General features: G+C 42.1%; 1 protein-coding gene across 4 annotated transcripts; it reads right to left on the reverse strand.

The window, feature by feature from the left end:
- Positions 1–6,786: 6,786 nt before the first annotated feature.
- On the reverse strand, positions 6,787–25,211 carry tbc1d30 (TBC1 domain family, member 30). Of its 4 annotated transcripts, XM_072377402.1 has the most exons (15): positions 24,430–25,210; positions 22,476–22,640; positions 16,540–16,601; positions 15,466–15,531; positions 14,781–14,906; positions 13,943–14,128; positions 13,723–13,792; positions 13,332–13,430; positions 12,969–13,137; positions 12,319–12,424; positions 12,123–12,229; positions 11,634–11,773; positions 10,805–11,020; positions 10,489–10,563; positions 6,787–9,086 (listed from the first exon to the last, which is right to left on the reverse strand). In XM_072377402.1, the coding sequence occupies exons 1-15, from the start codon at positions 24,938–24,940 to the stop codon at positions 7,837–7,839; spliced, it is 3,348 nt and encodes a 1,115-aa protein (XP_072233503.1). In that variant the 5' UTR covers positions 24,941–25,210; the 3' UTR covers positions 6,787–7,836. The 4 variants fall into 4 exon arrangements, with proteins under 4 accessions (XP_072233503.1, XP_072233504.1, XP_072233505.1 ...); XM_072377403.1 differs by lacking the exon at positions 10,489–10,563 and having other exon boundaries at positions 24,430–25,211; XM_072377404.1 differs by lacking the exons at positions 22,476–22,640; positions 24,430–25,210 and adding an exon at positions 18,067–18,630.
- Between the last annotated feature and the right edge of the window lie 1,301 nt (positions 25,212–26,512).

The following is a 26,512-nucleotide window of genomic DNA, read 5'->3' on the forward strand; positions in this document are numbered from 1 at the left end:
TTTGGTTCCTTTTGCCTTTCGTTTGTACCTGTGCCTTCCTGCTTAGAACGCCTAGAAAACCAGACTAATGAGACACTAATTGATACTTCTCCAAAGCATTATTTATTTGGAGCGATTACGTGCTCTTCACTGACATCAGTCTGTCTAGTGATCAGAGATTAGTTGTTGTAGTGCTACTTTCTTTCGACAACTGATGCACAAATACAGTAACCATGTCATTGAATATCAGCCAACTTACCTTTGATGGCACTCCTGCAAACTGAAAGGAAGCAGAGTAATTGAACAAACATTATTTTTCGACATACGGGATTAGCGGTTTACCAACTTGCCCTTTTTAAATGGGGATACAGAACTCTCAAAGTAAAGAGTGGCTTCCAAGAAGCTTGGTGTTGCAGCGTTTTTGGGTTCAAATCTTCACGAGCTGCAGATATTTTAGGAAGGGAAAGGCAGAGTCGTTATGCCTGAGAGCCCATCTGTAATTTTGTCAAAGCCACCAAGAATAAAAGAAAGAGTGAAATGCTCTAAGAAAGAGTGAAATGCTCTAAGAAAGATGCTTCAACAGCTCAGGCTGTTAGCAGAAGGCTTTAAGTCTGAAAGGGATTTTCCGAAGGCTGAATTATGCTCAAGAAGCATCTCAGCTTTGTGGTCATATAGCACAAGCTGTTGGAGATCAGTTTGGGAAGTTTCAGGGACTGAGTTCGAGTCTTTACCTGGTTCCGTTTTTGAAGGCCAAAACTAAAAAAAAAAAGACAAAACCTTCAAAAAAGACCAAGCTGCAGTCAGGCAGAACAGCTCTGGCTGTTAGATGTCAGCTTGGGAAGGCAGAGGGACTGAGTTCAAGCTTTTCCAGGTTCCTTTTTCTCACTCTTCAAATTTAGAAACCAACAACTCAGAGAATTTATTTGGATACAGAGCATCAGACAGAACAGTCCCAACCCAACACCAAGCAGCTGAACAAACCAAAGAGAGTTGATGAGCGAAGCTGCTTCACAGGAAACATGTTGGAAAACTGAAATATGGTGTCTGTGGTCATCAGTCTCAGGTAAAAAGGGCCAAAAAAGCAGCACGAACAAACAGTTGTAGCTCAGCGGCTCAATAAACTGCTTTGGGACTCGGAGCTCATATGTTCAAGTCCTGTGAGTACTGCTACAAGAGTTTAAATGTCTTTGGCTTTTAGAGCCCAAAGTAAAGAGTGAAAAGCTTTAAGTTGCAAAGTTTCAGTCTCTGATTTAATGGCTCAAACTGTTACTGAGCAGCTTTTAGTTTGTGAAGATGAGGGATCAAAGCTCTTAAAAAAATAAACTCTGCAGTTCAGCATCCGAACAGAAGAATGTAACCAGCTCAGAAAGGAGGCTGAAGCTGCGATTTGGTGGTTCAGGTAGATACAGAACAGCTTCTGGAAGCGGAGGGAGGGGGTTCAACTCCTGTGGATGCTGATGGCTTTTATAAAAGGAAAGCCATGAATGATTTTAAATTTGGAATCTCAGAGTGAACTATGATCACAGGACCTTTAAAGTTCAACAAGGACACTCAGAAAGAGTAGCTCAGGATGATGGGGTGCTGCCTGGGGTTGGACTGATTGTGAGTTCAATGTCTGGGTGCTGTTAGGTGAATTATTTCAAAATTCGAAAATCCAGGAGAGAATGAATTTTACAGTCCGACACCTAGAATGAAGACTTAAAAGCGCTCCCAGAACATCTCTAAACACCGAGAGGACTCGGTGGTGTGATGGATTTGTCGGTAGACCATGAGCTGCTTGTAGAGATAGACCCTGGTTTGAATCCAGTCTGATATCAGCACCCAAAAAGCAGAGAATAGACTAGAAGAAGACCATAGAGAATTAACATGTAGAGCAGAGAAGAGCAGAAGAAGAGAGTAGAGCAGATTAGACAATAGAATAAGAAGAGCAGGTAATTGAAGAGAGCAGAGGAAGAGAGTAGAGCAGATTAGACAATAGAATAAGAAGAGCAGGTAATAGAGTAGAGCAGATTAGACAATAGAATAAGAAGAGCAGGTAATAGAAGAGAGTAGCAGAAGGGAGTAGAGCAAATTAGAGAATAGAAGATGAGCACATAATAGAATAAGAAGAGCAGAAGGAGAATAGAAGGGGGCCAAGGGGCCCCGAGAAACCGAGAGGTTAAAGAAGGGGGTTATGCTTCAGACAATTTACTTTTATTTTGATTACAATATAAATCATAATCATCATAAATGATGATTTCCTTCTCTAGAAGCTTTATTCTGCTATGTTCTATTGTTCTACCCTATTTTCTTCTTTGCTAATTCTGCTCTATTCTATCTTACTCTTGTCTGCTCTACTCTAGCCTGTCCCTGTCTTCTTTGTCTATTCTATTCTCTTCCATGCTGCTCTACTCTATCCTCTATCCTGTCTATTCTTTATTATCCTGTCTTCTTTGCCTGTTCTACTGTCTTCTGTGCTGTTCTATCCTGTCCATTTTCTGCTGTCTTCTATCTTACTCTTCTCTGCTCTACTCTAGCCTGTCCCTATTATCTTCTTTGCCTATTCTATTCTATGCTGCTCTACTCTAGCCTGTCCTTATTATTTTCTTTGCCTATTCTACACTCTTTGATGCTGCTCTACTCTATCCTGTCCATTTTCTATGCTTCACCTATTCTATTCTTTACTTGTTCTATCCTTGCTGTTCTACTCTATCCTGTTCTCTTGCTTGTTCTATCCTGATTGCTTCTTCACTATTCTATTCTCTGCTCTACTCTCTTTGGTCATCTGCATGCTGTCATCAGGGCTTGAACCAGGGTCTTCTCCACAGGCAGCTCAGGTCTTTGTCAACTCCATCACTGTCTGCGACATCTCCACTTCACTGAGTCCTCTCGGTGTTTGAAGACGTTCTGGGAGCGCTTTTAAGTCTTCATTCTAGGTGTCGGACTGTAAAATTCATTCAGTCTGAGATTCCAAATTTAAAATCATTCCCGCAATAGATCACACACCCAGTGCCTCTGCAGCTGTGGGCTTCAATCTACTCTGAGCTGAACAACCTGACTTTCCTTTTATAAAAGCCATCAGCATCCACAGGAGTTGAACCCCCTCCCTCTGCTTCCAGAAGCTGTTCTGTATCTACCTGAACCACCAAATCACAGCTTCAGCCTCCTTTCTGAGCTGGTTACATTCTTCTGTTTAGATGCTGAACTGCAGAGTTTATTTTTTTAAGAGCTTTGATCCCTCATCTTCACAAACTAAAAGCTGCTCAGTAACAGTTTGAACCATTAAATCAGAGACTCAAACTTTGCAACTTAAAGCTTTTCACTATTTGCTTTGATCTCTGAAAGCCAAAGACATTTAAACTCTTTTAGCAGTACTCACAGGATTTGAACACATGAGCTCCAAGTCCCAAAGCAGTTTATTGAGCCACTGAGCTACAACTCTGCTGATTTGTGCTGCTTTATTTGGCACTTTTTACCTGAGACTGATGATCACAGACTTCCAACATGTTTCCTGTGAAGCAGCTTTGCTCATCAACTCTCTTTGGTTTGTTCAGCTGCTTGGTGTTGGGTTGGGACTGTTCTGTCTGATGCTCTGTATCCAAATAAATTCTCTGAGTTGTTGGTTTGAAGAGTGAGAAAAAGGAACCTGGAAAAGCTTGAACTCAGTCCCTCTGCCTTCCCAAGCTGACATCTAACAGCCAGAGCTGTTCTTCCTGACTGCAGCTTGGTCTTTTTTGAAGGTTTTGTTAAGTTTTGGCCTTCAAAAATTTAACCTGGTAAAGACTTGAACTCAGTCCCTGAAACTTCCCAAACTGATCTCCAACAGCTTGTGCTTTATGACCACACAGCTGAGATGCTTCTTGAACACACTTCAGCCTTCAGAAAATCCCTTTCAGACTTAAAGCCTTCTACTAACAGCCTGAGCTGTTGAAGCAAACAATTAGACTTCTTTCTCAGAGGATTTCACTCTTTCTTTCATTCTTGGTGGCTTTGACAAAATTACAGATGGGTTCTCAGTCATAACAACTCTGGCTCTCTTTTCCTAAAATATCTGCACCTTGTGAAGATTTGAACACATAAACGCTGAAACACCAAGCTTCTTTCTTGCATCCTGAACTATCTGGTATGAGAGGAATTCATTCTTTACTTTCAGAATTAAGCATGAAAATGTTTCAGTCAGGAGCTTTGACACCAAATCTTCAAACAGCTGACAGCTCCAACAACCTGAGCAAACACTCTTTCTTAAAAACCTGTGTCTGTGTCTGCCGTTGAACTTCAGTTAAATTATACTTATTTGTTGCAAACATCAGAGAACAAAACAGAAACAACTGTGAGTTTAATACGAGTTCAACATTTGTGAAGTTAATATAAGCAGAGGCAGGTCTGCAGACCAAATAAACCAAAACTAACGGGAACTGATTCATATGAAACCTCAGTAGCTTCTCTTGAGATGGACCAAACTCATCAATCATGTATCCGTCATACGGTCAGATCCGAGAAGGACAGCTCACCTTTTCCGAAGACATTTTTTAATCTGACAGTTCAGTTCATGGACAACATCTAAGCAGTATTTATTTACATTTCAGTCACTCGTAAGTCAAACAAGTCTCCGCTCTGTTATCAGACTAATTAGTTTTATACGATGTCTGTTGATAGCATTTTATTTTGAAAGGTACCACCGGAAGTGCCAGTCATTTATAATATCTATAGCTTTATCTTTTCTGCAGATACCATTTGTGGCCACTAGATAGCAGATACGCCCTACTCACAGTATAAAGACTGAATCTGTGGACTGCAGCTGGTTGCCTTCATCATATGAACAAAATTACTTCAGAATCAGAATCACTTTATCAATCCCCGAAGGGAAACATATTTAACATTTCCGACACAACGGGACAACAATGCTTTCAGTAAATCATCAAAACTGACAAAGTGCAACAATCTTTACGAGTTTGATCCTTAGAGGTTTTTACCAGTTATTGTGCAGGTTAGAAACAGGTCCAACTTTTCATCTTTTCATTGTAGTCAACTCTGTTTCCTCTCTGACAGAAAGCTCATACTCTTATCTATCTATCTATCTATCTATCTATCTATCTATCTATCTATCTATCTATCTATCTATCTATCTATCTATCTATCTATCTATCTATCTATCTATCTTCACTGAGTAATGATAAGAAATGTAAGCAGTGGTAAAACTCCAACATTCATAATCTTAACCAAATATGAAAGTGTTAAAATATTAATATGACTGCTCTCTCCCATCATAAATTTTATAAAGAGTTCCCACATTTTAATTTTCATACTAACTTTGAGGATGTAGCTACAGCTGATGACCACCAGAGGGAAGTATAGAGACATATGCAAAGAGGTTGTCAAGTTCGCAGCTACGTAATTAGATATAATTTCCGGTGAGAACATAAAAATAAAAGCATCCATAATCATTGTGAGCGCTTTTTAAAATCCTATATCTATGTATATAATAACGTACTTTTCTTACGAAATTTACTATTTTTTGTAAATAAGATATTTGATATTGGTTGTTTTGTTTTTACTTGGAGTTATGATTTAGAAGACATGAATCTTGAATCTAGTTTTCCTTTTGCTGCCTCTGCTCATGTCTCACAGTCCAGATCCACTCAGATCCACAAGGACAGCTCGCCTTCCCCGAAGACATTTTTTAATCTGACAGTTCAGTTCATGGACAACATCTAAGCAGTTGCTGTTGGGTCTCTGAGAGAAATGTGATGTTGCGGCGCACTCAGCCACCCCAGCAGCAGAACATCTTCTTTCTTCGTCTTTCTTAATCTGAGCCATAGATACATCAGTGAACAACAGCGCCATCTACTGGATGGTGCTTTGTGGCTCACGAGCTATTTGTATGTGGATCCGTGCGGATTTGCGGAAAGAATGTCTCAAAAATACTAATCCACAAATTCTGAGTCACGATTCACAATGTTAAATGATATATTTACAAGTACACATATATTTGTAAAAACCAACACACAAGTTACAAATAGGAAATTTGTATTTGTGGATAGCAAAACATGTGCAACTCAAGGCGAATTTGTGGATCACCTTCTGTGCATTTGCAGTTATTTTTTAGACAAATTTAAGCCCGTACTCCACTGCATTCTTTTTTATTTGAGTTACTTTCCAAATTAAGGTGTTAACCCACATGTCTGAAGAGCTTATTATAGTTTGGGTTTAATTGAAAAAAAAAAATTAACCTCTGTAAAACCACAAATTTCAATCATCTTAATCTTCCATTTTTGAACCTCCACTGCAGTGCGTGTCTGCCATTTTCCACATTTCCAAACTGAAATTCATTCATTTAATTTACAGCTCCTGTTCTTTTTAATTTACTACCATCACCACCCAAAAAATTACCCATAAAATAAAATTGCATAAAGTAACATTTGATGTGATTGAGTGATTAATTCTGGAGAAGCCATCCAATTCTTCTGCGGCCTAACCCTAATGAATGTTTGTCATTTCGGCTACACTGAGTAAAAACCACAGCAAACACTGCCAGAAGCTAAAACCGGCGGTCAAAGTTTGGCTTGTTTTCCTTCTTAAGCTTATGGCTTATTTCTCTAAATACTGAAATAATCAGGGCAAACACCTCAAAAGTAAATTCAATAAAGCAGGGCTGATTTTTCCTTCAGCCCATGGCATGACTGAAAATACTGGGATTATTCCTTGTATTTATTTTCTTTTAACCAAACTTAAGAACATTTAAAGCCTAGTTAGAAGCAGCAGCTTTAAGAAAAGCTTTTTCCTGTGGTTGGACTATTCATGCCTGTAATCAACATTAAATGAGACACATTAAAGTGCTGCACATGTTTATTTTATGTGAACACAGCGAGTACAGTAGTAGTATTGTTTTCTTTCTTCCTTGGCCTTATAAAGTGCCACATTTGGTACATCCCAGTTAACAATTTCAAAACAAAGACCTCATTTTATCCTTAGAGTTGCCACATTTCACTTGGAGTTCGCACCCCAAGAGTCAAAACAAATCACGGCCAAGCTGGTCTTCGGTTAACATTCCCACTCACACTTGCGACATAACTTATGGAGACATCACATTCCTCATATTCAATCTGTGAAACACAGAATACACATACAGAATGATTTTGCAAATAAAAAAAAGAAAAGAAAAAGAAGGCAAGTGCTTCAGGACATAATTGTGATTGGCAGGCTTTTGAGCAAATACAAAGTTGCTTTTTTTTTTTTTTTTTCTCTTTTAAATCATTCTTAGTTTACAGAACATCTTAGGTATTGTTTTCTGTGTAGTCCAATACTTGGCATTGAAACAACTGAATGGCTACTGTGCAAACCGAAAGGAAAATATAAGTTGATGTTGTTGAATATGGTCCATATAATTCAAGACGGTAGCATTCGTCCGGGTCCGATCGTCATGTTGCGGTCCAACGAGAATCCTTTGCTCCTGAAGAGATGCGTATGGACAGCACGTGCAAATATGAATTTGTCTCAATCATGAAACTATACTCTGTCACTTTGCCTTCAGATCACATATTTTCAGTAACAAGTCCTTCACGGTTAAATAGGACCTACATAGGCCTCTGTACAGGGCTTGTCGCTGTCCCAAACTCCTCAGATGTATGGAACCAGTGCAGCTGGAAACAATTAAGACATTTTCTTCATTTTAAAGTGGGCAACCTCTTTAAAGTTGGTCTGTAATGGCTTATTAATGTAAGGATTATTGAGCCAGAGTAGTTCAGCACTTTCTCCACATATCTGAGCTTCACATTTCTAGACCTTTCGCTCTACTTCAAATGAGATAAAGGATGTTTGCTGAAACGCGGGAGGCAACATGGTGTAGCAGTAGATCCTTCTTACCATATGATCAGGTATTCATCGCCTCCCCGTCGTCCCTGCAGCACTACTGCGGGTGAGGCTGCGGCTGAGCTGAGGAAAGTGTACTGTGGGGGTTCTGGATGTGGGTCCGTAAAGACCAAGGTTTCTGGCTGCCACCGATTTCCTGGGCTGCTTTACGCAGGGGAACGGGGAGAAGATCTGCTGTTTAGGAGTGGAGGCGGCTGATGAGAGAGCTGGGGTTGACGGGGAAGAAGAGATATTGGACCTGGATGATGAAGTGGAGCAGAGTGAGGGAGTGGAGGGGGAGCATGTTTTGTAAAGGGTGGAGGAGGCCGGAAGAGACAGGGCGGATAAGCCAGTGGCTGATGAAGAAGACGGGAGGCAGGACATGGAGCTTGGCGTTGGGGTGGATGCGAGTGTAGGAGAGAATGATGAAGATGGACCAGAAGAAGCTGATAAAGGAACCGGAGTGGGGGATGCACTTGGAGCGGAGGCTGTGGAAGAAGGGATGCAGGAGTTTGAGGAGCGGTGAGCAGGAGGTAGAGCAGTGAAGGGAAAGTGTCCGTCAGAGTCAGGCTGGCTTTCTGAAACTGAGATGTCAGACTCCTTGTGCCTATTTGAGGGTGGAGGTGGAGGGAGAAGAGGGACAGGGGTTGCAGATTTAGACTCTGTTGGTTTGGGCTGTGTATCTGGGTTGTTGGGGGAAACCAGCTTCGTTTCATTTTCCAGGGCCAGGGAATCCAGCTGCACCATCACATCTTCAACTTTTGCCTCTTTCGTCACATCTGAACCCTGCTGAGCCTCCTCACACACTGAACTTGCACCAGAGGTATTGGGAGACGGAGGCAGAGATGAGTCACTCCCCTCCATCTGCCCATCATCTCCTCTTGCATCCTCATTCTTCCTCTTCTCATCCTCCGACCCAATTGATTCTCCTTCCTCGGTGTCCTTATCTTCCCTTTCTTCTGAGTCTCCAAAGCCAAGCTGTGCTCGAGCCCTCGCTATATTCCTCCTATGCTGCCGAACATGAGCACGCCAAGGAGAACCTGAGCTGCCTGGAGATCCAGTGCCGTTGGAGAGCTGCGAGCCACAGCGCTGCCTGGATGGGGATCCCTGGCTGTGTGACAGAGAAGTGGACTGGAACCCCGGTAGCTCAGAAGTGCTCGCAGATGTTGGTCTGAAGCTTCGGCACCCGTCACGTGGTTTCCGGCCCAGGAGGAGGTGGTTGATCACAGAACTGGAAGGATTGAGCTGGGAGGCCAGGACACGTGTGGCAGGACATTTGTCTGTAGGGGAGGAGATGGATGAGGGTGCAGACATGAAAGCAGATTAAAACAGGTTGATAATTTATGTCAGGTTTAGGTAACAGTTAACCACCACCAGTGTCTACACCTAAGACAATGATTTTATTTTTTTAAAAGCTGAGAAATAAGAGCCATCAGACACCAGAGGGCGTCCAGGGATTTTGTTTTGATTTTCTTTAAAAAAGCCACAGCTTAAGGTCATATTATACGGTGATGACATTACTATGATCACCTGTGTTTTGGCTTTTTCCAAAATCAAAGTAAACCACGTAAATACAAACAAGACTTTATAGAAGCTGATTACTGTGCTTTAGAGAGCGTGTTGGCTTGTGTGATGATTAGTGTGCAAACATGCGAGCAAGTACTTGCACAGATGTTCGCAGCTAAGAGAGGAAAGCATCAAATCTCAGTGTAATACCGTTACACAAGTCGCACTGATCATATCGCAGCGGGAGATGGGAGGAGAGCTCAGTCAGATTCAGAGTTTAATACTGAAGGTTAGTAACAGCGGAAAGCATGCCGCCAAAGAAAGCAAACGAATCATTTGCAAAATCAAACCCATTTGGAGACTTCCGTCACTGCAGAACATTTTGCTCGAGAAAATATTAACCGTGATCTTTAGAGCATAGGCACATATAAAGGCTTTTTGTTACTATCTCAAAGAAACAAGTACAGAAGTGACTTTCTTTTACTTTGTGTTTAAAAAAAAAAAAAAGCCTTTATATGTACAGTAGTGACAGCTGTCTCCAAATAAACACCCTCTTCTTCACAACAATTCCCACAGACAAGCATCTCATAAATGTCAGCCGCTCAGTGGCCATCTGCCGGCACCTCTCAGCATTTTGAGTACATGACCCAATTTAGTCCGTTTTGTCAGTGTTCATAGCTCTAGAACTTACAAAGGATTAAAAACGCTTGAGCCAGGAGTTTTGTTAGATTTGCAAAAGCTTTGAAAGATTCCCAAGAGGGTACTCTAAATCAGTGGTTCCCAAGCTGGAGTTCCCATGCCAAAGGGGGCACCACAGATCACAGGGGGTGCACAAGCTTTTTCACTGTAAAGAGATTTCAAAAAGGGAGGACGCAGCTTTTTTTTTTTTAGAGAAAAATATATAAAAGAATGTTGGGAACCACTGTTCAAGAGGATTTAAATAGACAAAAGCAGGTCTACTTTTTACCCACAATATAAATTACAGTAGAGTGCCAGCTGCATGGTTGTATTAGCCTCTTTTAATGCAATACAACTATTAAACTATATATACAACTATCAAAAAATGTAAATCTGCTTTGGGAACCCACTGCAGAAATCCCCACGAGCACCGAATCACAAAAGACCCTCGGAAAAAGACCCAGAACACTAGATGGCCTGAAGGTTCGACACGAGTACCGTCAGTGTGGTCGCTGTGTGTGTTGGAGCTCTCCTGAAGAACCCCTGGACTTGTGGCCACTTTGGGTCCAGGTCCTACGAGTCACACAGCATCATCAAACATCTGGGTTTAAGAGAGTTTACACTTCTGTCGCTCAGCTTTGTCGTCACTTGCATCAAAGTGTTTGCTTTCATTAGATTTTGTGAAAAAAAAACTATCGAAGATTTCACCTCAAAATAGCTGGCCATCCTTCATAAAAATAAAAAAAGTAAGAAAAGGCTTTGGAATTTCAATGAATGAACCTCACACGGTTATTATCGTTAATTGGCCTCCCACCTGTGCGTATGTAGAGTTGCATAGCCTGCTGCTGCTGCCGCCTCTTGATGCGTGTGTATTGCTTCTTCAGTGCGTAGATGTCTGTGCTCATTCTCTCCATCATCATGCTGTTGATGGCTGCCTGATGCTCTGCCTTCGCAACTCCTCCTCCACCTGTTCCAGCGCCCACCGCTCCCGGGCTCAGCTCTGCAATGTTCCCCTGCTCCACCCGCTGGTCTGGAAGATGGAATATGGCACAAATTAAACTTTAGGTCAACTAAAAGCTCCTTTTCTTAATCACTTGCTTCCCCACTTTGCTTTAATTGAGATCAGCAGACACTTAACAACGCTAAGGCAAAAAGTCTCTTGATTGCCGTCTAAAGAGGATAACTATATCTCAGGAGTCTGTCTCCAGTATGTCGTATGTGGACACAGAGCTTGTACACTACGTATTGAAGATGACAGATTGTTTTGAAGACGAGCAAGAGTTTGGCGCAGCACAGCAAACTGAGTCAGTTTTTCCAGTTCTTGCCTCCGAAATCATTTTTCCCCCCATTGTGACAACTGCCTCTTCAGATCGTAACCAGCGTTTTTAAACTAAATCCCTCAGGCTATCTGCAGTCCCCCCCCCCCCCCCCCCCCGTTTGTGTGAGTCGCTGAAGGAGGAGGAAGCTGGGATTTGTCTGGAGGAAACAGATCAGAGACTGTTTGTACTTGGACTGAAATTTAGGGCAGGACATGAGGATTTGGGGCGGTAATTATTCCGGAGCCACTTGGCTCCTAACTGCACACTCTCTGTGGGTTAGCACTTAAATCCTGTGTGTGGCGTATTTAGTGCGTCTGTGCTGACCTTTGAGATGCCTCTGGTATCTCTGCAGCTCAGGAGCCAGTAGGCCACCCAGAGGCCCCAGACAACCAAGTGCCGTCACCACGGAGTCTTCATCATCCATGTCGGCATCATCATCACTCTCCCAGCTGCCCGGATCACCGCTGGAATAAGGTTTAAATGATCATTACCAACCCTGCTGATAATATAGGCTCCCATTGGCCTTAAAACTACAGTTTTGTACCTCCAAGTAGTGTGTGGAAGATGAAAAATGAGATTTCAGACAAATGAATACCTTAAAACTTCACTTTCTGTTGTTTAGAAAAGCACCCTCTATTTTTTTAATGTTCAAAGCTGAATTCTTTCCACATAAAACATTTTGCTAAACTGTCAACCATGAAAAAAAAGAAGGGAATTCAAAACAAGAGTAATAACGTAAAAACACCACCAGGCATCTTTAAAGGGAGCGAAATGGAGAGACATGGAGTGCTTACAAAACATTTCGGGACAAACCTTCCATTGGATTTTACTGAGGTAGGGAATGGGGTGATGTTGTAGGTGTATTTCTCTCTCAGCTCGGCCAGCTGGGGGAAAGGAAACACCGCCATAGCGTAAACCTCCTAATCAAACAGAGAGGAGGGAGGTTGAGAGCACTGATCTTTAACTGCATTCATAGAAAGGATTGAACACGTGTGCTGCCAGGTGGCACCTGCATAACTTCAGCTGGATCGATGAGGTTGTGCTCCAGCATCTCCTGAGTGAGACAACCCATTGTGCTGTAAAACTCATCTGCTGTCTGGCAATACTCGATCCTCCTGGATGGGAATGAAGGAAAAAGGCAGCCGGTGGTTATCGAATAGTGTCAGGAGTTAGAGGAAAAGGGGAGAAAAAGGTAGAGAACACAATGTAGGGTAAACAGTACAGGCCAATTTCCAAAAGACGTCCTGCTGTAATTTTCTCGTTGATTTTCTTTGTTGACTTAATCATTGTGGTTAAAATGAGCTGAAAACCACAGCTGATGTCACACACACACTTTATAACCTGACAGCCTGCAGCACTGTTAAAACTTTCTCCTCCTGCAAGATCTGGGTCAGGTTCCAGATCCCAATGCAGTCCTGTAGTTTGTCCCTCACGGTCTACCGTAGTAACAAGATGATGCCACATGTTGGGGCAGATGACAGCATTTTAAGGTAATAAAATAACAGTACCTCTCATTTTCATTCATTCTTTGACAATCCCTAAAATACCTTTCAGAAAAAGTATCCGCCCATATTTGCCAAAATAAAATATCGGTGACCCGCACTTTTTGTCTTCAGGTTTTTCCACACTAGCAGTAATTAAAAGCAAGGATCTACGTACTCTCCCAATCTCTCCCAGATGGCGAGAGCAACCCGAAACAGCATCTCCGACCCTTCAAAGAAAACCGAGTCCCAGATCTTCAGAACGGTGGGCGCCGGCAGGCAGGTGGCAAACATGGTCAAAAACCACTGCATAGTGAAAACGTTGGTGAGCGGAGGCTCGTAGCTGCCTTGAAGAGGAAGAAACGCAGCATTTATGATATTAGGCAAGTTATTCCAACATATAAGCTCCCACTTCATCCATAGGGACAAACCTTGGGGATTTTATGCATGTTGAATACATAAAAGGATTATAGACATTTTCTTAAACATATACTCATAATAATACCACATTGCAGGCAAGCGCTGACACCACAAAACGTACCTCCAGCCTCTCGATTGGCTGCTTTCTGAAGGTAGTGGAGGTGCTGCGACAGTCTGGGCAGCTTTAGACGCAGCAGATCTCTGAAAACCGCCATGTCCACTGACAGGAAGAGACATCAGAGGGGAGGACATTCAACACGGCAAAGGTGAAGACGTTTAAGTCTGTAATTCTTATCAGCTTGTTTTGATAAAACCTCAGGGCACAATTTCCACATCTCTTAACCTTTTAATATCCTAAATTCCAAACTTCTAGAATTATTTTCATCATCACTGAATCATCACCATGTTTTTATTGACCGTTTGATAAATATTTTGCTCTAACAAATGTCCGAAAATACTAAAAAGTTGGTTTTTGTGTGTGTGTGTGTGTGTGTGTGTGTGTGTGAGTTTACCTGACAATGCACGCAGGTTGTTGGCAAAATAACTGTCTGGCAGCACCTTATCAATCAGATAGATCATCACCTGATAATGGAAGAATGAAAGGGAGACAGACAACTCAATTTCATTAAATAGTAATAAAGGAACATGACTAATCAATCAGCAACTTCTCCTTTTTAAAGCAGAAAACCTTTAGGTAAATCATATTTAATTGGTGTTACTATGTGTGTATACCTTAAGTGCATCACTCTCGTTGCCCTCTGTAACTTCCAGTATAAGAGCAGCCAGTACGTTGAATCCTTGGCAGTAACCTACAGTTTTATTCCAGCGGGCGTATGCCAGCAGCACTCTCTTCAGCACCACCCTGTCCTGCTCCCCCTCCTGGCCACAATAAGAACTGCAGCCTGTTCGGTGCAGATCCTGTGGATGAGATGAGATGTACAACATAGTCTTTTTTTTTTCCCCATCATCACCTTGAGCTTTAACTAAAATACATATCTATATACGTGTTAAGAGTCGATGCGGTCAGAGGAGAGAGAGGAAAACAGAATGAAGTAGAGAAGTTGGCTTTGCACTGACGGAGGAGGCCATTATTCCGCCAGATGTCTGAGTCACTGAGTCGTGCGAGTGTTTCCATGATGCACTCACCCTGCTCTGACGCTTAAAAGCAAACATCGTCTTCCAAACACTGCGCCCTCACGCTCGTGCAAGTTTTCAAGGGATACGGTGCATTTTATCCACAAGATATGACCATAGATGGTTCTAGAAAAAAGGCTTATTTTGTGTAAAATAGTTTGTCTTAAGCTAATTTCTGAGCTTTCTGAGCGTGACACAAAGCACAGAGTCACCGTCCCTGTATTGTTTTAAATGAAGAACATCAACATCAGTTACACTGCTTCCTGCTGTTCATTTTTGGTTTGGTTTAATTTGTTTGTGTTGGTTTTAATCTACATTCTGGACCAGGCTGAGGCACACCGCTACCGAATCAGCACACAAAACGGCTCAAGCATTCATCTGAACACGCATTCGTCTCATCTCCCAACCCTCCAACACAAAAACACAGTCTGGTTACCTTGACGATTTGAATCCCAAGGGAGTCGTCGTCTGGGTTGCTGCGCTCGTTGAAGGCAAAACGAAGCGTCTTCTCCCAGTCGATAGAGATGCTGTGCAGGTACTGGTCAGCTAGTGTTAGCCAAACCTGAGCAAAGACATCAGCAGCTGAGACCTGATGACCAATGCAATGTGGTGGCACATAAAGATGAAGGTCCGGGTTTTCATTCGAGATTTGAACAAACATTTAAACAGTTTCTCTTTCTAAAATATTCTCCGGTTTGAATTCCCTCCAGAAGTTCTGCCAGAGGCCTGCCGCTCATGGTGACTCTTGGTTTTGGTTCAGGGAAGAGATAAGATTTCATTGCTCATCTCCACTGACGAGATCAAAGCAATCACTTCCATTTCCTCACTCTCGGGTCTCAAGAGATGCACTTTGGATGCAAGATGAATGGAGAATTACTGGCAAAGTGCTTCTGCATATTGCTCTTGCAGATTATGCCGGGTATCTCAAAACTGTAAAACTTTGCTTGCAGGATAACAACAACAAAGAAGACTGATTTAACTTGGAATAGAACAAGTGGTTTCTTGTGCTCAAAACCAAGAGGGTTCAAAACAGGGACAGACAAGTGTTAAACTGTTTTTGTTCATAGATGACAGCACTACACCAAGGAGAGCGCGTGTTGTGATTAACAAAAGTTGCATACCCTTTTTCTCCATTCCTTTGGGATCCCAGTAGGAAGCCTTGCAACAGCTTTGAGGGCATCATACCACTGATGAAAAGAAAGAAACAGTTTTTGGTACCCAGTTAAAACATTCACAATCCAGTTTCCAAGAAAGTAAGCAAGTTGAATCACATAAACTGCAAATAAACCCTATATTCAACCCAATATGACCTGGAGCTTCGCACACATCGTATCAATATTTGCCAGAGTTTGAAGTTTTCCATAGAAAGAAAACTCAAAAGTTTGACTCAAAAGAAGCCTTAGGTCTGAATTTACCGACTGTTATGCAAGAAGTTATCCAGGCCAATGCTTCCATAACCACCTGGATTATTAACTACCTGACAAACACACCACAGCTTTTTTTTATTTTTTTATTGAAGGGCTGTGTTGCACAGGAACAACACAGGGGCCTGTACACAGGTTTCTCTTCCCTCTGTACACCTCACACTTCAACTCAGAGTCCTGTCATGAGCAGAATGACACAGCAGTTTTTGTGTGCACCAGTGATGGACAAGAGGCTGCCTACAGGAAATGGGTCGGCCACTTTGTGCCATGGTTTGGAACAATCACTTCATCTTGTGAGTGTAAACCAGACCACAGAAGTAACTGCGGGTTTTACGAGGACCAGGCATAAGCCAGACACTACCTGTGAGTTCACCTGGACACCAGACTGGACTGGAAATGCGACACAAGGTCTGTCTTCAAGAAGGAACATAACAGATTGGACCTTTTAGGGAAACTTAGGTCCTACGATGTCTAAACCAAGATGTTGCATATCTTCTTATAAGTATGTGGTGGAGAGTAGAATTTGCTGTGCAGCAGCATCAGAGCCAGAGCAAAGACCAATGCTCCTTCAACTGCTGTGATAAGGGTCACTGCAGCACACAGCAGTAGTCTTATACAATAACTCTTATTTAAAATGATTGTTCGTATTCTGGAATGTCTTCAGGCCACAGTTAACAAAAACAACAAAGCTGTATTAAGGGCAATTTCCCAGGATCGTGTTTAAAAAGTGAACCTAACTGACTTACAATGGAGCCCATTTTCAGCACTCACCTGCTGGAAGCCATTCTTTCCCAGGGAGGGTTCAATTGTGAACTTCAGCCTTGTGTCCACACCTAAAAAACAAACAAAAGCATGATTAGCGTTGCTTTCAGGGACAATTAAGATGACCGCTTTTAGCGTTGGCGTGCTACATTTTCGGGACGATGTGTTTATCAGGGATTTATTATGGCATGATCTATAGAGGACGTCAAGCTTAAAACTTAATATTCCAGCTTAATGATGAGTCAGATTTATGGGCGTTTTTTAAAAAATTTTATTTGTTTTTTTAAGTCCAGTTAAATCACTAGACTTCAAACCTGCAAAAACAACAGCTCTTCAGGTTCATATGACTACAAATGCGGGCTTCAAAGCCACAGCTGAGATATATTTTGCCAGCAGGTGAACCCGTCGCTGTCCACTTCTTTGTGGTGCTGAATCTGCGTTTCAATCTCCGCTCCACTGGCTGGACATAGTGTAAAAACCCCTTCGCACGAACTCCCGGCCTAAACTTCTCGAAAGAACATCGAGTCTTAACCCCCCACCCCCACCACCACCACCAAACCCGACGACCGAGCGGAAATTAAATTTTGATCTGAAGTTAAGAGGGAAGGTCTTGACATGCGACGGGCCGACAGCGGCCATTTCTTTCCCGTTTCCATCCAGTTCGATCTCCAGAGGAAAGCTGGCTCTCGCTCGCGGCTGCGGATCGTTCTGAAATCAGTTTCTTTGACGATAAACCGAAGGCAAAAAATTATTTTGACCTGCGTGGCCCGCGTCTGTCGTTCTCCCCTGCGCCATTCTGGACGAGCGCGGCTTCCTCTCGGCGCTGCTGGAGAGGATTAGCACGGGAAACCCTCCTACTTCCCGGTTACAGATTAATCCAACACTGCCGACGCGAAAAACAGGTGTTTGGCTTAGACTGGTCGCATCGGTGTGGTCAATTCGCGAGAGTGGAAACAGGAGGAGAAGAAAGCAAAGCAGTAAGTGCCCTCAGTTAACATTTACACCAAACAGAGCTAAACTAAATGACACTTCAATTAAAATAAACTGTTACAGTGTATTGTAAGCCCGCAAATGGTCAGGAAAGTGGTCCGAAACATGAACATCTTAAATCAAACCACCCCCCAACAACAGTGGCTCAAGAGTGGCCCTGAAATGAATTAATTTCAGCACCAAGTGTGGACATGAAGGCGTAGAATCAGTAACTTTTACGAGATATAAGATTACTTGTCAACATATTACACGGGATACAAAATGGAGAAGAGATTTCAGGCACAAATGTCTGAGGTGTCTGGTGACAGATGTGCGACACATCCAGTTTGCAGTCCGGATTTTAAGGTGATGAACTCGTAAGGACTTTTTATTCTGCTGATCAAGAGTTGATCCAGAATGGAGCCAGAACTTTCACTAATCTAATGTCTTATCCCTAAAAAGACCAGTGATCACCAACAGCAGAGTGCACCTTGTTTAACAGATTTTTCTCCATACAGCTATTAGAAAAAAAATAACGTGGCAGCTGCAAGCGTGACTTTGGATCACCTGGCTCCAAGGTGCAGAGCAGCCGGGGTGCGCTCCTGGATATCCCGTTTCGTTTCTTCAGGACGTTGCTGATGACGCTGCCGACCCCTCCCGAGCCCTGCTGCCGCTGCTTCAAGCCCGCTCTCGGCCTCCTGCCGGCGGCAGTGAGCCGCTCCTGCCTCATCCCGCAATCGAGCCGTTTCAAACACACAATCACCTCATCATTTGATCCCGCATCTTAAAAATGGTTCCTTCCTTCCTTAAAACAGTGAGCCGAAACGCATTCTTACGACCAGCACGCTGCCGTTCCTCCAAATGTTATCCAAGACGTCAAATTATCAATCGATTACACTAACGTTTCCAATCTCTTCCGGTGATGCCTTCTGGTTCCGTCTTATGCCCGAAGACACCTTAGCCTATAAATCATCCATCGAGCGACACGAACATCCAGGAAGCCGCGTTCAGCAAAAATATTATTAGAAACGGTAAAAGATAAACCGACTGGCTGAGGAGGAAGGAGCGGCTCCTGATGCTTGGTCAGTAATGCTGCTAAAGCTGCACACCTCCTCATCCTCCTTCGGTTTAGCGTCACCAAGAGGAGGTGCAAGGGATGCGGTAGGATGGAGAGAGATACGTGGAGAGGAGCTAATGGGATGAGGTAATGGTGGAGCAGAGAGTGTGGATGGCATTTTGTACCCTAAACACAGCTTGAGATTTCACACACAGCTGGAATTCAGAGGGAAGAGAGAGTAAAGCTGTCAATGAGTCTAGAAGTGAGAAATTGTTTAACGTTTGCTACATCTGCCCATTAAATAAAACTGGGTTTGAAATGAAAATAAATAAATCACCACTCGGTGGATGTTCATCTTTTTATTCATTTGATTTTTTTAACGTTCTGGCTTCATAAGACATACCTAAATAAAAGGTGGCTTTTTATAAAATTTAAATTTTTCTGTTTTTTTTCCCTCTACACAGAGGATAAGAAACTTAAGGAATCAATCAGGAGGTGAAAATGATGGTGGTACCTTGTCATTTGCAAAACAGTTACTCGCACAAGTTCAATTATGCAAACGAATCTGCGGTCAAAAGACAGCGCCGGGTGGTTGTAAGCCAGCTGTAAGAGACAGACTGAAGGAAACTGACTCAACTGCTCCATGTGGAAGTTGGAGCCTGACTTACGAAGAGTGTTGCCTTTAATCAACGAAGCCCTCAAAGAATTCAAGGTGTCAGAAAAGATGGGATTTGCTTTTGTTCAGGGCTCCACTATGACCTCTGGAAATGAAAAGGAAAACAACAACAGTTCTACCTTTTTGACGTATGCTTTACAAAGCCAGAGTGCGTCAAATCTGCTCATTTAGTGGTTTGTTACAAAATAAAAGAGCTGAATGAAGCAAAGTGATTCCATCATTTTTCCGGTCGTTGGAAATACTGATCATTTGCGAATGCGTACTGTCAGAACTGTAACAACTTCAGTCAGCTGACTCAAGTCGGACGAGCGTAGTTAAGCCTGGAAATATAAATAACCGGGTAAAAGAGCGTTCATTTCATCAAAGCCCTGGTGCAACAGATCGTAGAGAACTAAAACACGATTAATACAAAGTTGGTTGAAAGACCTCACTTTAAAGAAGCTGGAACAAGTAGATGTCCATTTTGTTTGAGAGAAAACAACAAATCTAAATTTAATTCAACAGCGCTTTGTCTCTCCCCAAAGAAAAATGACATTGTTGCCATATAAAACGCAGGAAAATAACCAAATAAAGATCACACAAATTTAAAAACTAATATAAGTTGACAAACTGCTGCAAAGTTGGAAGTATAGCAGAGAAATCTCCTGATCACTATAAATGCATCGTGGGGGGTGGGGTTGTTGTGCTCGTTGTTTAGCAACAACTAAGCTTCGGTGAGGTAACACAGGTTGTCTTTTTTCATGGACGGAAACACAGCTACGCTCCTTATTAGTGACATGTCCAGAACTGCACCATCTGCTTTTAACAAGTACTGCAGTCCCTCCTCTTTTACTCATACTGCTCTGTCTGCAGTCTCTGTTCGCCTGTACAGTCTAAGCACTGGAGTGTGGAATACAACTCTGCAGCCATGTCTCAGTAAAACAAAAGAAAAAACATTATGCTCCCTGCTATGTCCTCATTGGAGCTCCAAGTGTTGGTGATCAAGTAAAGGAATGCTTTAAACTCCCTCCTCCTTTCGCTCCTGCCGTACTTCCCAGACATCTCCTGTTGCACTTGTGTGGATTTTGGGTCTACATTACCAGGACTTTGGAAACCTCAATAAGATCTTACAGTATAGAACACAAATGTCGCTGCTTATTATAACAGATGCTTTAAAAAGTACAAGAAATACCAACTGAAATCACTAAAAAACTGTAAAAAATCATTTAAAAAAAAAGTTTTCTTTGACATTAAAGAGAGCAGCGATTAATCCTGACAAGTTATGTGCAGAAGAAATATTAAGTTTGTGGGAGAAATTGTGAGCTCCCAAGTGTTCATGGGCACTTTCAAGCCTGGGAACACCTTCTCAACAAGTCAGAAGCACATAGTTTTAAGGTTCCCAAACTTTTCTAGCGTTGCTTTAAATAGTCTTGTTAAAGAGACATGAGAGACATGTTATAGCCCAAACACTGGTTTCAACAGCTGTAGTAGCTATTGTAAGAGTTGCTTAGTGATATCCAACTTCCAGAGCAACAGGACCGCTCCGGAATGTTTGGCGGACACAGCGGGCGTCCCTTCGCCAAGTCCTCAACTGTGTTGTTGAGGCAGCAGCTTGCCAGTCAGTGTCTGCTTAAGTTAACAATCAGAGTTGGTAGTTTAATGTAAATGGAGCAGCAAGACGTTCAGGAGGAAGTCAGTCACATCATCAATAAAAGGCAAATGCTTGGGCACACTTTGGATTCTAGAATTCTTTCTCTCAGGGAAGGAGGAGCAGGACGTGACTCATTTAATGCAACTGAAAGGCTTGCAAAATTCGATTCTTCGGATGAAGCATGAAAGAGCTCACAGAAGCTGGAAGTGGGGCTGAAATATTCATTTCTTGATAAGCCTCTATGATTAAGCTAGTCCTATAACAGAAACTATTACTGTACATTACAGAGTAAACAGTAGTCTACGATTTCTTTCAGATACTGACATCTACCACTAGCCCACGTTCAGCATCCTTCAGGCTCGAAGAGCCACTGCATTAAGGTGGGAAAATATTGATCGCTGGTCTTCAGCGATGCTGTGAAGAGGATGGTGCATTTTGAAAGACTAGATTTATCAAACGCTCTTACGGTTTGCCTTTAAAGATGGGGTTGGGTGAGAGGCGCGCTGAGGAAGGTAACAATGTGACTGTTAAATTTCTCTTTCAATGGTAAAATATTTCATATATTGCGAGGAAAAAGAAGTGACCAATTCTTTCAGTAAAAGGTGACACTCGATAGACGACAACACGTTGGTGTTAAAGTGTTGTGTTATCAGCATCTACAAGTGATGCGCACTGAAAAATGGTCAAACAAAAAAGCTGTTTCAATTCATGAGTCACGACAGCTGATTCCTGTCATTCTACAATGAAAGGTCAAGTAGTTTGAGAGTTACTGATCATATCTGCATCTAAAACCTCATATTAAAGGTAACAGAGCTGAAAAAATCCAACAACATGTGAGCCAACATGATAAATGTTGGCCGAGGGGAACTGTTTCAAATGGGCAAAAAAGGATATAGACTTATTATTCATAAGTCGTGTTTAATTTGGTTCCCCATCTAGATGGAAAACACACTGTAAATCCCCTCTGAGCCTCCTTTCTGTACTTTCTTTCAAAATGATAAATTGGGACTTTTTAGGGTTCATCTCATGTAGAAGTTCAGATGCCAGCTCTTGAAAGCGTGTGCTGGAAAGTAATCCCATTAGCGGGAGGATTTGGTCCCATTGTTGCTCTAATTCCAGCTAAGTTCCTGATGTGTACAATCAAGAAAGAGGATTTCCAATGGCACGTACTGTAAATAACATTCTAAGAGGGGGATTAAGTTTGCAGCATTTACAGCTGAAAAACAAAATTCTCCAGTCACGTGCTTTTAAAGGTCCCTTACATAACAGGACATTCGATTTTGCGGCTTCAGTGGCAGTTTTGAGCGGATATGAAAATAAGCTTCTGACTCCCCCTGCAGTCTATTAAGGAAATACGAGACAGTGCCTTTCATGCTACATGTGACACAAGTTAGAAGACAATATGGCGTGAGAGTTCAGGGCCTCGCAAATGCAACTCGTGCTGTGAGGCTTTCACACCGCCTCATCAAATAACTACACAGAGCTCCATTTGTAAATAGGATTTTTGAGGTTAGTCGTATTCCTTTGGAATGACTCGATGAAAGTACAAGCTGGAGAGTACGCGCAGCATTTGTCCTGTCTGTTGCTAAATGAGACGGACAGTGGAATCTTACGTCGCTTTTGTGAGACAGCCTGGAGGCACGCTGTGACGATGTCGTAGTTCTTCTGCAGTTTGTGATGAAGTCGGTCTCGTCTCCTGAGCTGGCGGATCAGCTTGGCAGACTGCAGGGCCGAGCGATACTTTACCTCCTGGATTATTGATTGCAGCTCTTCTGGGGCTGAAACGACAAACAATTTTTTTTTTTTTTTTTTTTTTTTAAAAAAAAAAAAAAAAAAAAAGACAACAACAATGGAGTTCAATCACGGCACTGATAACACAGCAAAGTTTATATTAACATTACAAACAAGCTCAAACGGCACAGTAACACACAGTTTATCCACAAACCTACAAGTACAAACGTGCTAAATAATGCTTCACTTTTCACAAAAGAGTGCATCGGCCCCAAATTATTATTGACTAATCTGGACTCACAGGTGACGTCTGCTCTCTACTGATAAACCAAAATATCACACTCATTAGTCTGTTTTTCCTCGCTCCAGGCAAAGAGGAAACGAAAACCAGAACAGTTGCTCCACATGAACACGCACCCACGTGTGTCCTCCCTCAGTGGAGACGTAACCTCTCAAATCCTATTTTTCTCTCAAAGTGACACAGATCTGAGACAGAAGGAGAACCTCGGGACTGCTGTCATCATTGTTTTGTTGTTGCTCTGGACTACAAACTAATGAGGAATAATTGTGTTTCTTACTTTTCTTAAACCGCTGTTACTTCCCTTTGAGCTCAGTTCAAACTCAAACACTGCATTCTTTGGATATTCAAGATTACAAATCCCACCTGATTCGACTGTTTATTCTACACTTTAAGGTGTAAACCATCCATTAAACATCAGGGCAATTTCTCATCACCATCTCTTCAAAAGCTCATTTTAGGGGTTGTTCCCCAAACACTAAGCTGTAACTGAAAGCGTTGGTAGAGACTTTTTTGGCTGCTCTTTCGGGGCATTATCAGAACATTTCCTCTTCCCGAACGGCAGTCCTCCACATTGTTCCAACTCTGCCAAGCTCTACGTGTCAAAGGCCCGCCTGCATTTACTTTAGGATTCCACTTTAAGAGAGGAAACAACAGCAGCGTGGCACTCACAATAACATGCCGGCTAAGGTAGCGCTGCAGGACGCGCCAAGGAGTGAAAAATTATCCATCAGACACGGTGATCTTCAGCCTCTGACTGCCAAGCTGGCATATCTGTTCTCAAAAATTCAGCTTCAACAAAAAAATAAATAATAATAATTTACATCTGATCACACGGAACACTTAAAGAATGCAATCTACAGCCGTTTTTTGTTTTATTTTGTATTGACTGTGGGAAATCTGAGAAGGTAAGCAACAAAATCATTCCCCAACTCAAAGACATGTGTTCCCAGGGCGAGTCTCATTATTATCGAACACCTTCCCTCTGATTAGTGCCGTTAAAGGTGACTTGAGTACAAAAAGAAAACTTTGGAGGCTTATGCCTGGCCCGCGTGTTGTGGTAAAATAATAAGACAAATAGTTATCATCTGAATCCTTATTATTGCAACCATCACCTGCGCACATAAACCAAACAAACAAACCAAAAACTCTCCTGGTGTTTAATATTCTCATATATCAATAAACCTAGTGAGGTTACACTATTGAATAGAGCCAAACTGTGATGACCGTCTCTCAAAAACCACAAACATTTAGAAATCATGATGGGTGTTTTGTGTCTAAAGGTAGAAAGGGAACCCTGCTGTAGAAGACTGTTGATTAGTGTCATTTGCCTGCAGAACAGCATTCTAAAGTTTTATCTTTTGCAGTGTGAATTCTTACAAACCTGTTATGCGTGTTGCGTTTAGTATTTCGTTTGTTGAATGTATAAGTATGACATAAATAATAGTTAGAGGCTCCTCGTGTAGTGACATTCTTTGACCAGCACGTGTCATATCAAAAACATCTATCCCAAACTGAAGGAAGCAACCATTCCCCACCTTTCTGAGCCAGATAGTTCATCTGGTGCCTCCTAGTGTGCTTCTCTTGGAGCTCCTGGAGAAAACTGGACCCGGAGTTACTGCGGCCCAGGAAAGCATCTGATCCGGACGCCTCTGTGGAGCTGTCCCAGCTGTCCACATTCCTCCTGCTGCCTCCACTATACGTCTCATAAAGCTCCACCAGCAGGTAGTCCACTATAGAAGTCCTCCCTTTAACTCCATCTCTCAGGAATTCGGAGTCACTGTCACCGGCCGTGTTGGTCCTTTGGGTGGCAGTAACGGCGCCAGGCGGGGCTGATTGATCGCTGGAGATCTCCTGCTCTCCCGGAGATGATGATGTGTCATTTGGTGACTCGGCGTGGCTCGTCCACTGCTGAAATCCGGAAAAGTCCTCTTGCAGGGAAGCGGCAGAGTTCACGTAAACACCGCTCTCGTCTTCGGAACACACGCTACCGTCGCATATGTCAACTTCCAGAAGTTCACTCCTGTTTAATGTCAGCTTCGACGCCATTTTCTTTTTTTATAAACAGATAACTAGCCAATTTACCTTTCTGGTGCTGATTGTTTTTCTATGCGTGAGTTGTCATTTCTCTCTGAACAACACAGGTGAAGTTGCAAAGTTTTCTTTGAGCGATTCGAAGAAGATGGTCTTCCTGGAGCGCTCCATTCCTCACCTCAGAAAGGTGGAGACTGGTCTGACCGCTTTTAATTTTCTTCCGCGGTTTTCCGGACTCGAATTCCCTGCCCCCCCGCTCCAGGACGACACAATGGGCCAGCCCACTTGAACTTCTCAACGGCTGCAAAACTTTCTTCAGGTCGCGCGACAGGTGCAGCAGGTGTCTCGAGCTGCTGGGTTGACCAATGACAAAGAAGTCGAAAAAAAATTAACCAATCCGCTTCTCCATTTAAGGATGACGCTTTACCAAACGGAAATTAGTAATGTGTTTTAAACAAACAGGATAAATGACAGTTAAACGCTACTACAAGGCTTATTAATACATTTTTTATTGAATAATAACTCCATGTTTTTCTTGTCAATGTTTTGCATTTTTGAAAAATAGCTAAGGAATAGGGCTGAGAAAAATCCTCGAACTCTAACTGTAAACACTGAAACAAAGTCAGTTAACTTATGATCAAGTAATTTAGAAAAAAAAGAAGGTCAAATTCAGTCATTATCAATAACATTTTTCTTTGCTTAATACCTTGATTAATTTCCTTATGGAATATCCTTTCAGGAATTTTGTTTAAAAGCAGGTCTTAAGTGGAACCAAAGGCAATATAACACTTGAACATCTACTGGTCACATTGCTTTATTATATATATAAAAAAAATTGAATGTAGCGTCACAAAAAGTTTATCTATTGTTGCTTACTTTTGAGGCCAATATCATTATATATAAGAACACAAAAAGCTTTAGAATAAAGAAAAACTACACAGCCCTGAGAAGTTGGGTTTCTGTAGAAAACAAACAAAAAAAACTTTCTTCTCATCATCACACAGCTCAAAAGCCGGCACACGGGACATCTGTGCTGGTGGATGTCCAGTTTTTTGTTGAGGCAAGGTGCCGGTACTTGTACCCTCCAACCATCTTAACATCCAGTCACTGGATGTTCACGTGGATAATAAACATATAAACGCTGTCCTTCTGTATACTTTTTTTTCGGTTTATTAAAGAGTCTTAATTATCAACATTCTGTTTTTATTCACCATTCACAGCTTTTTTGGAAAAGGGGTTGGCAGGTTTATCAGTCAAGACCAATGAAAGCTCTTGTATTTAAAAATGAATGCAATTAGGCACTTTACAGAAAACAGGATACAAAAATAGCTAAATGTTATATGTCTACCTTAAAATGCTCTCAGAAGCTGTTTGTTAATAATGCTTTTGCCTCCTACATCGCCACCCATTTCTCATCTCTGGATAGTATTATATTAGCTAATCTTAAAGTATAACGAGAGAATTTGGCTATTCTTATGCTCTTTGATTCCCCCTACAGTTGTGGGATGTAACACTATTGTCATAAAAACAAATATCGGTATAAGCCCTGCAAATGCACAGGCATACCCATGATTTTCTTGTATTTTG

The sequence above is a fragment of the Leuresthes tenuis genome, unplaced genomic scaffold, assembly GCF_036924035.1.
Source record: "Leuresthes tenuis unplaced genomic scaffold, fLeuTen1.0.hap1 SCAF_23, whole genome shotgun sequence".
In the NCBI taxonomy this organism is placed as follows: domain Eukaryota; kingdom Metazoa; phylum Chordata; class Actinopteri; order Atheriniformes; family Atherinopsidae; genus Leuresthes; species Leuresthes tenuis.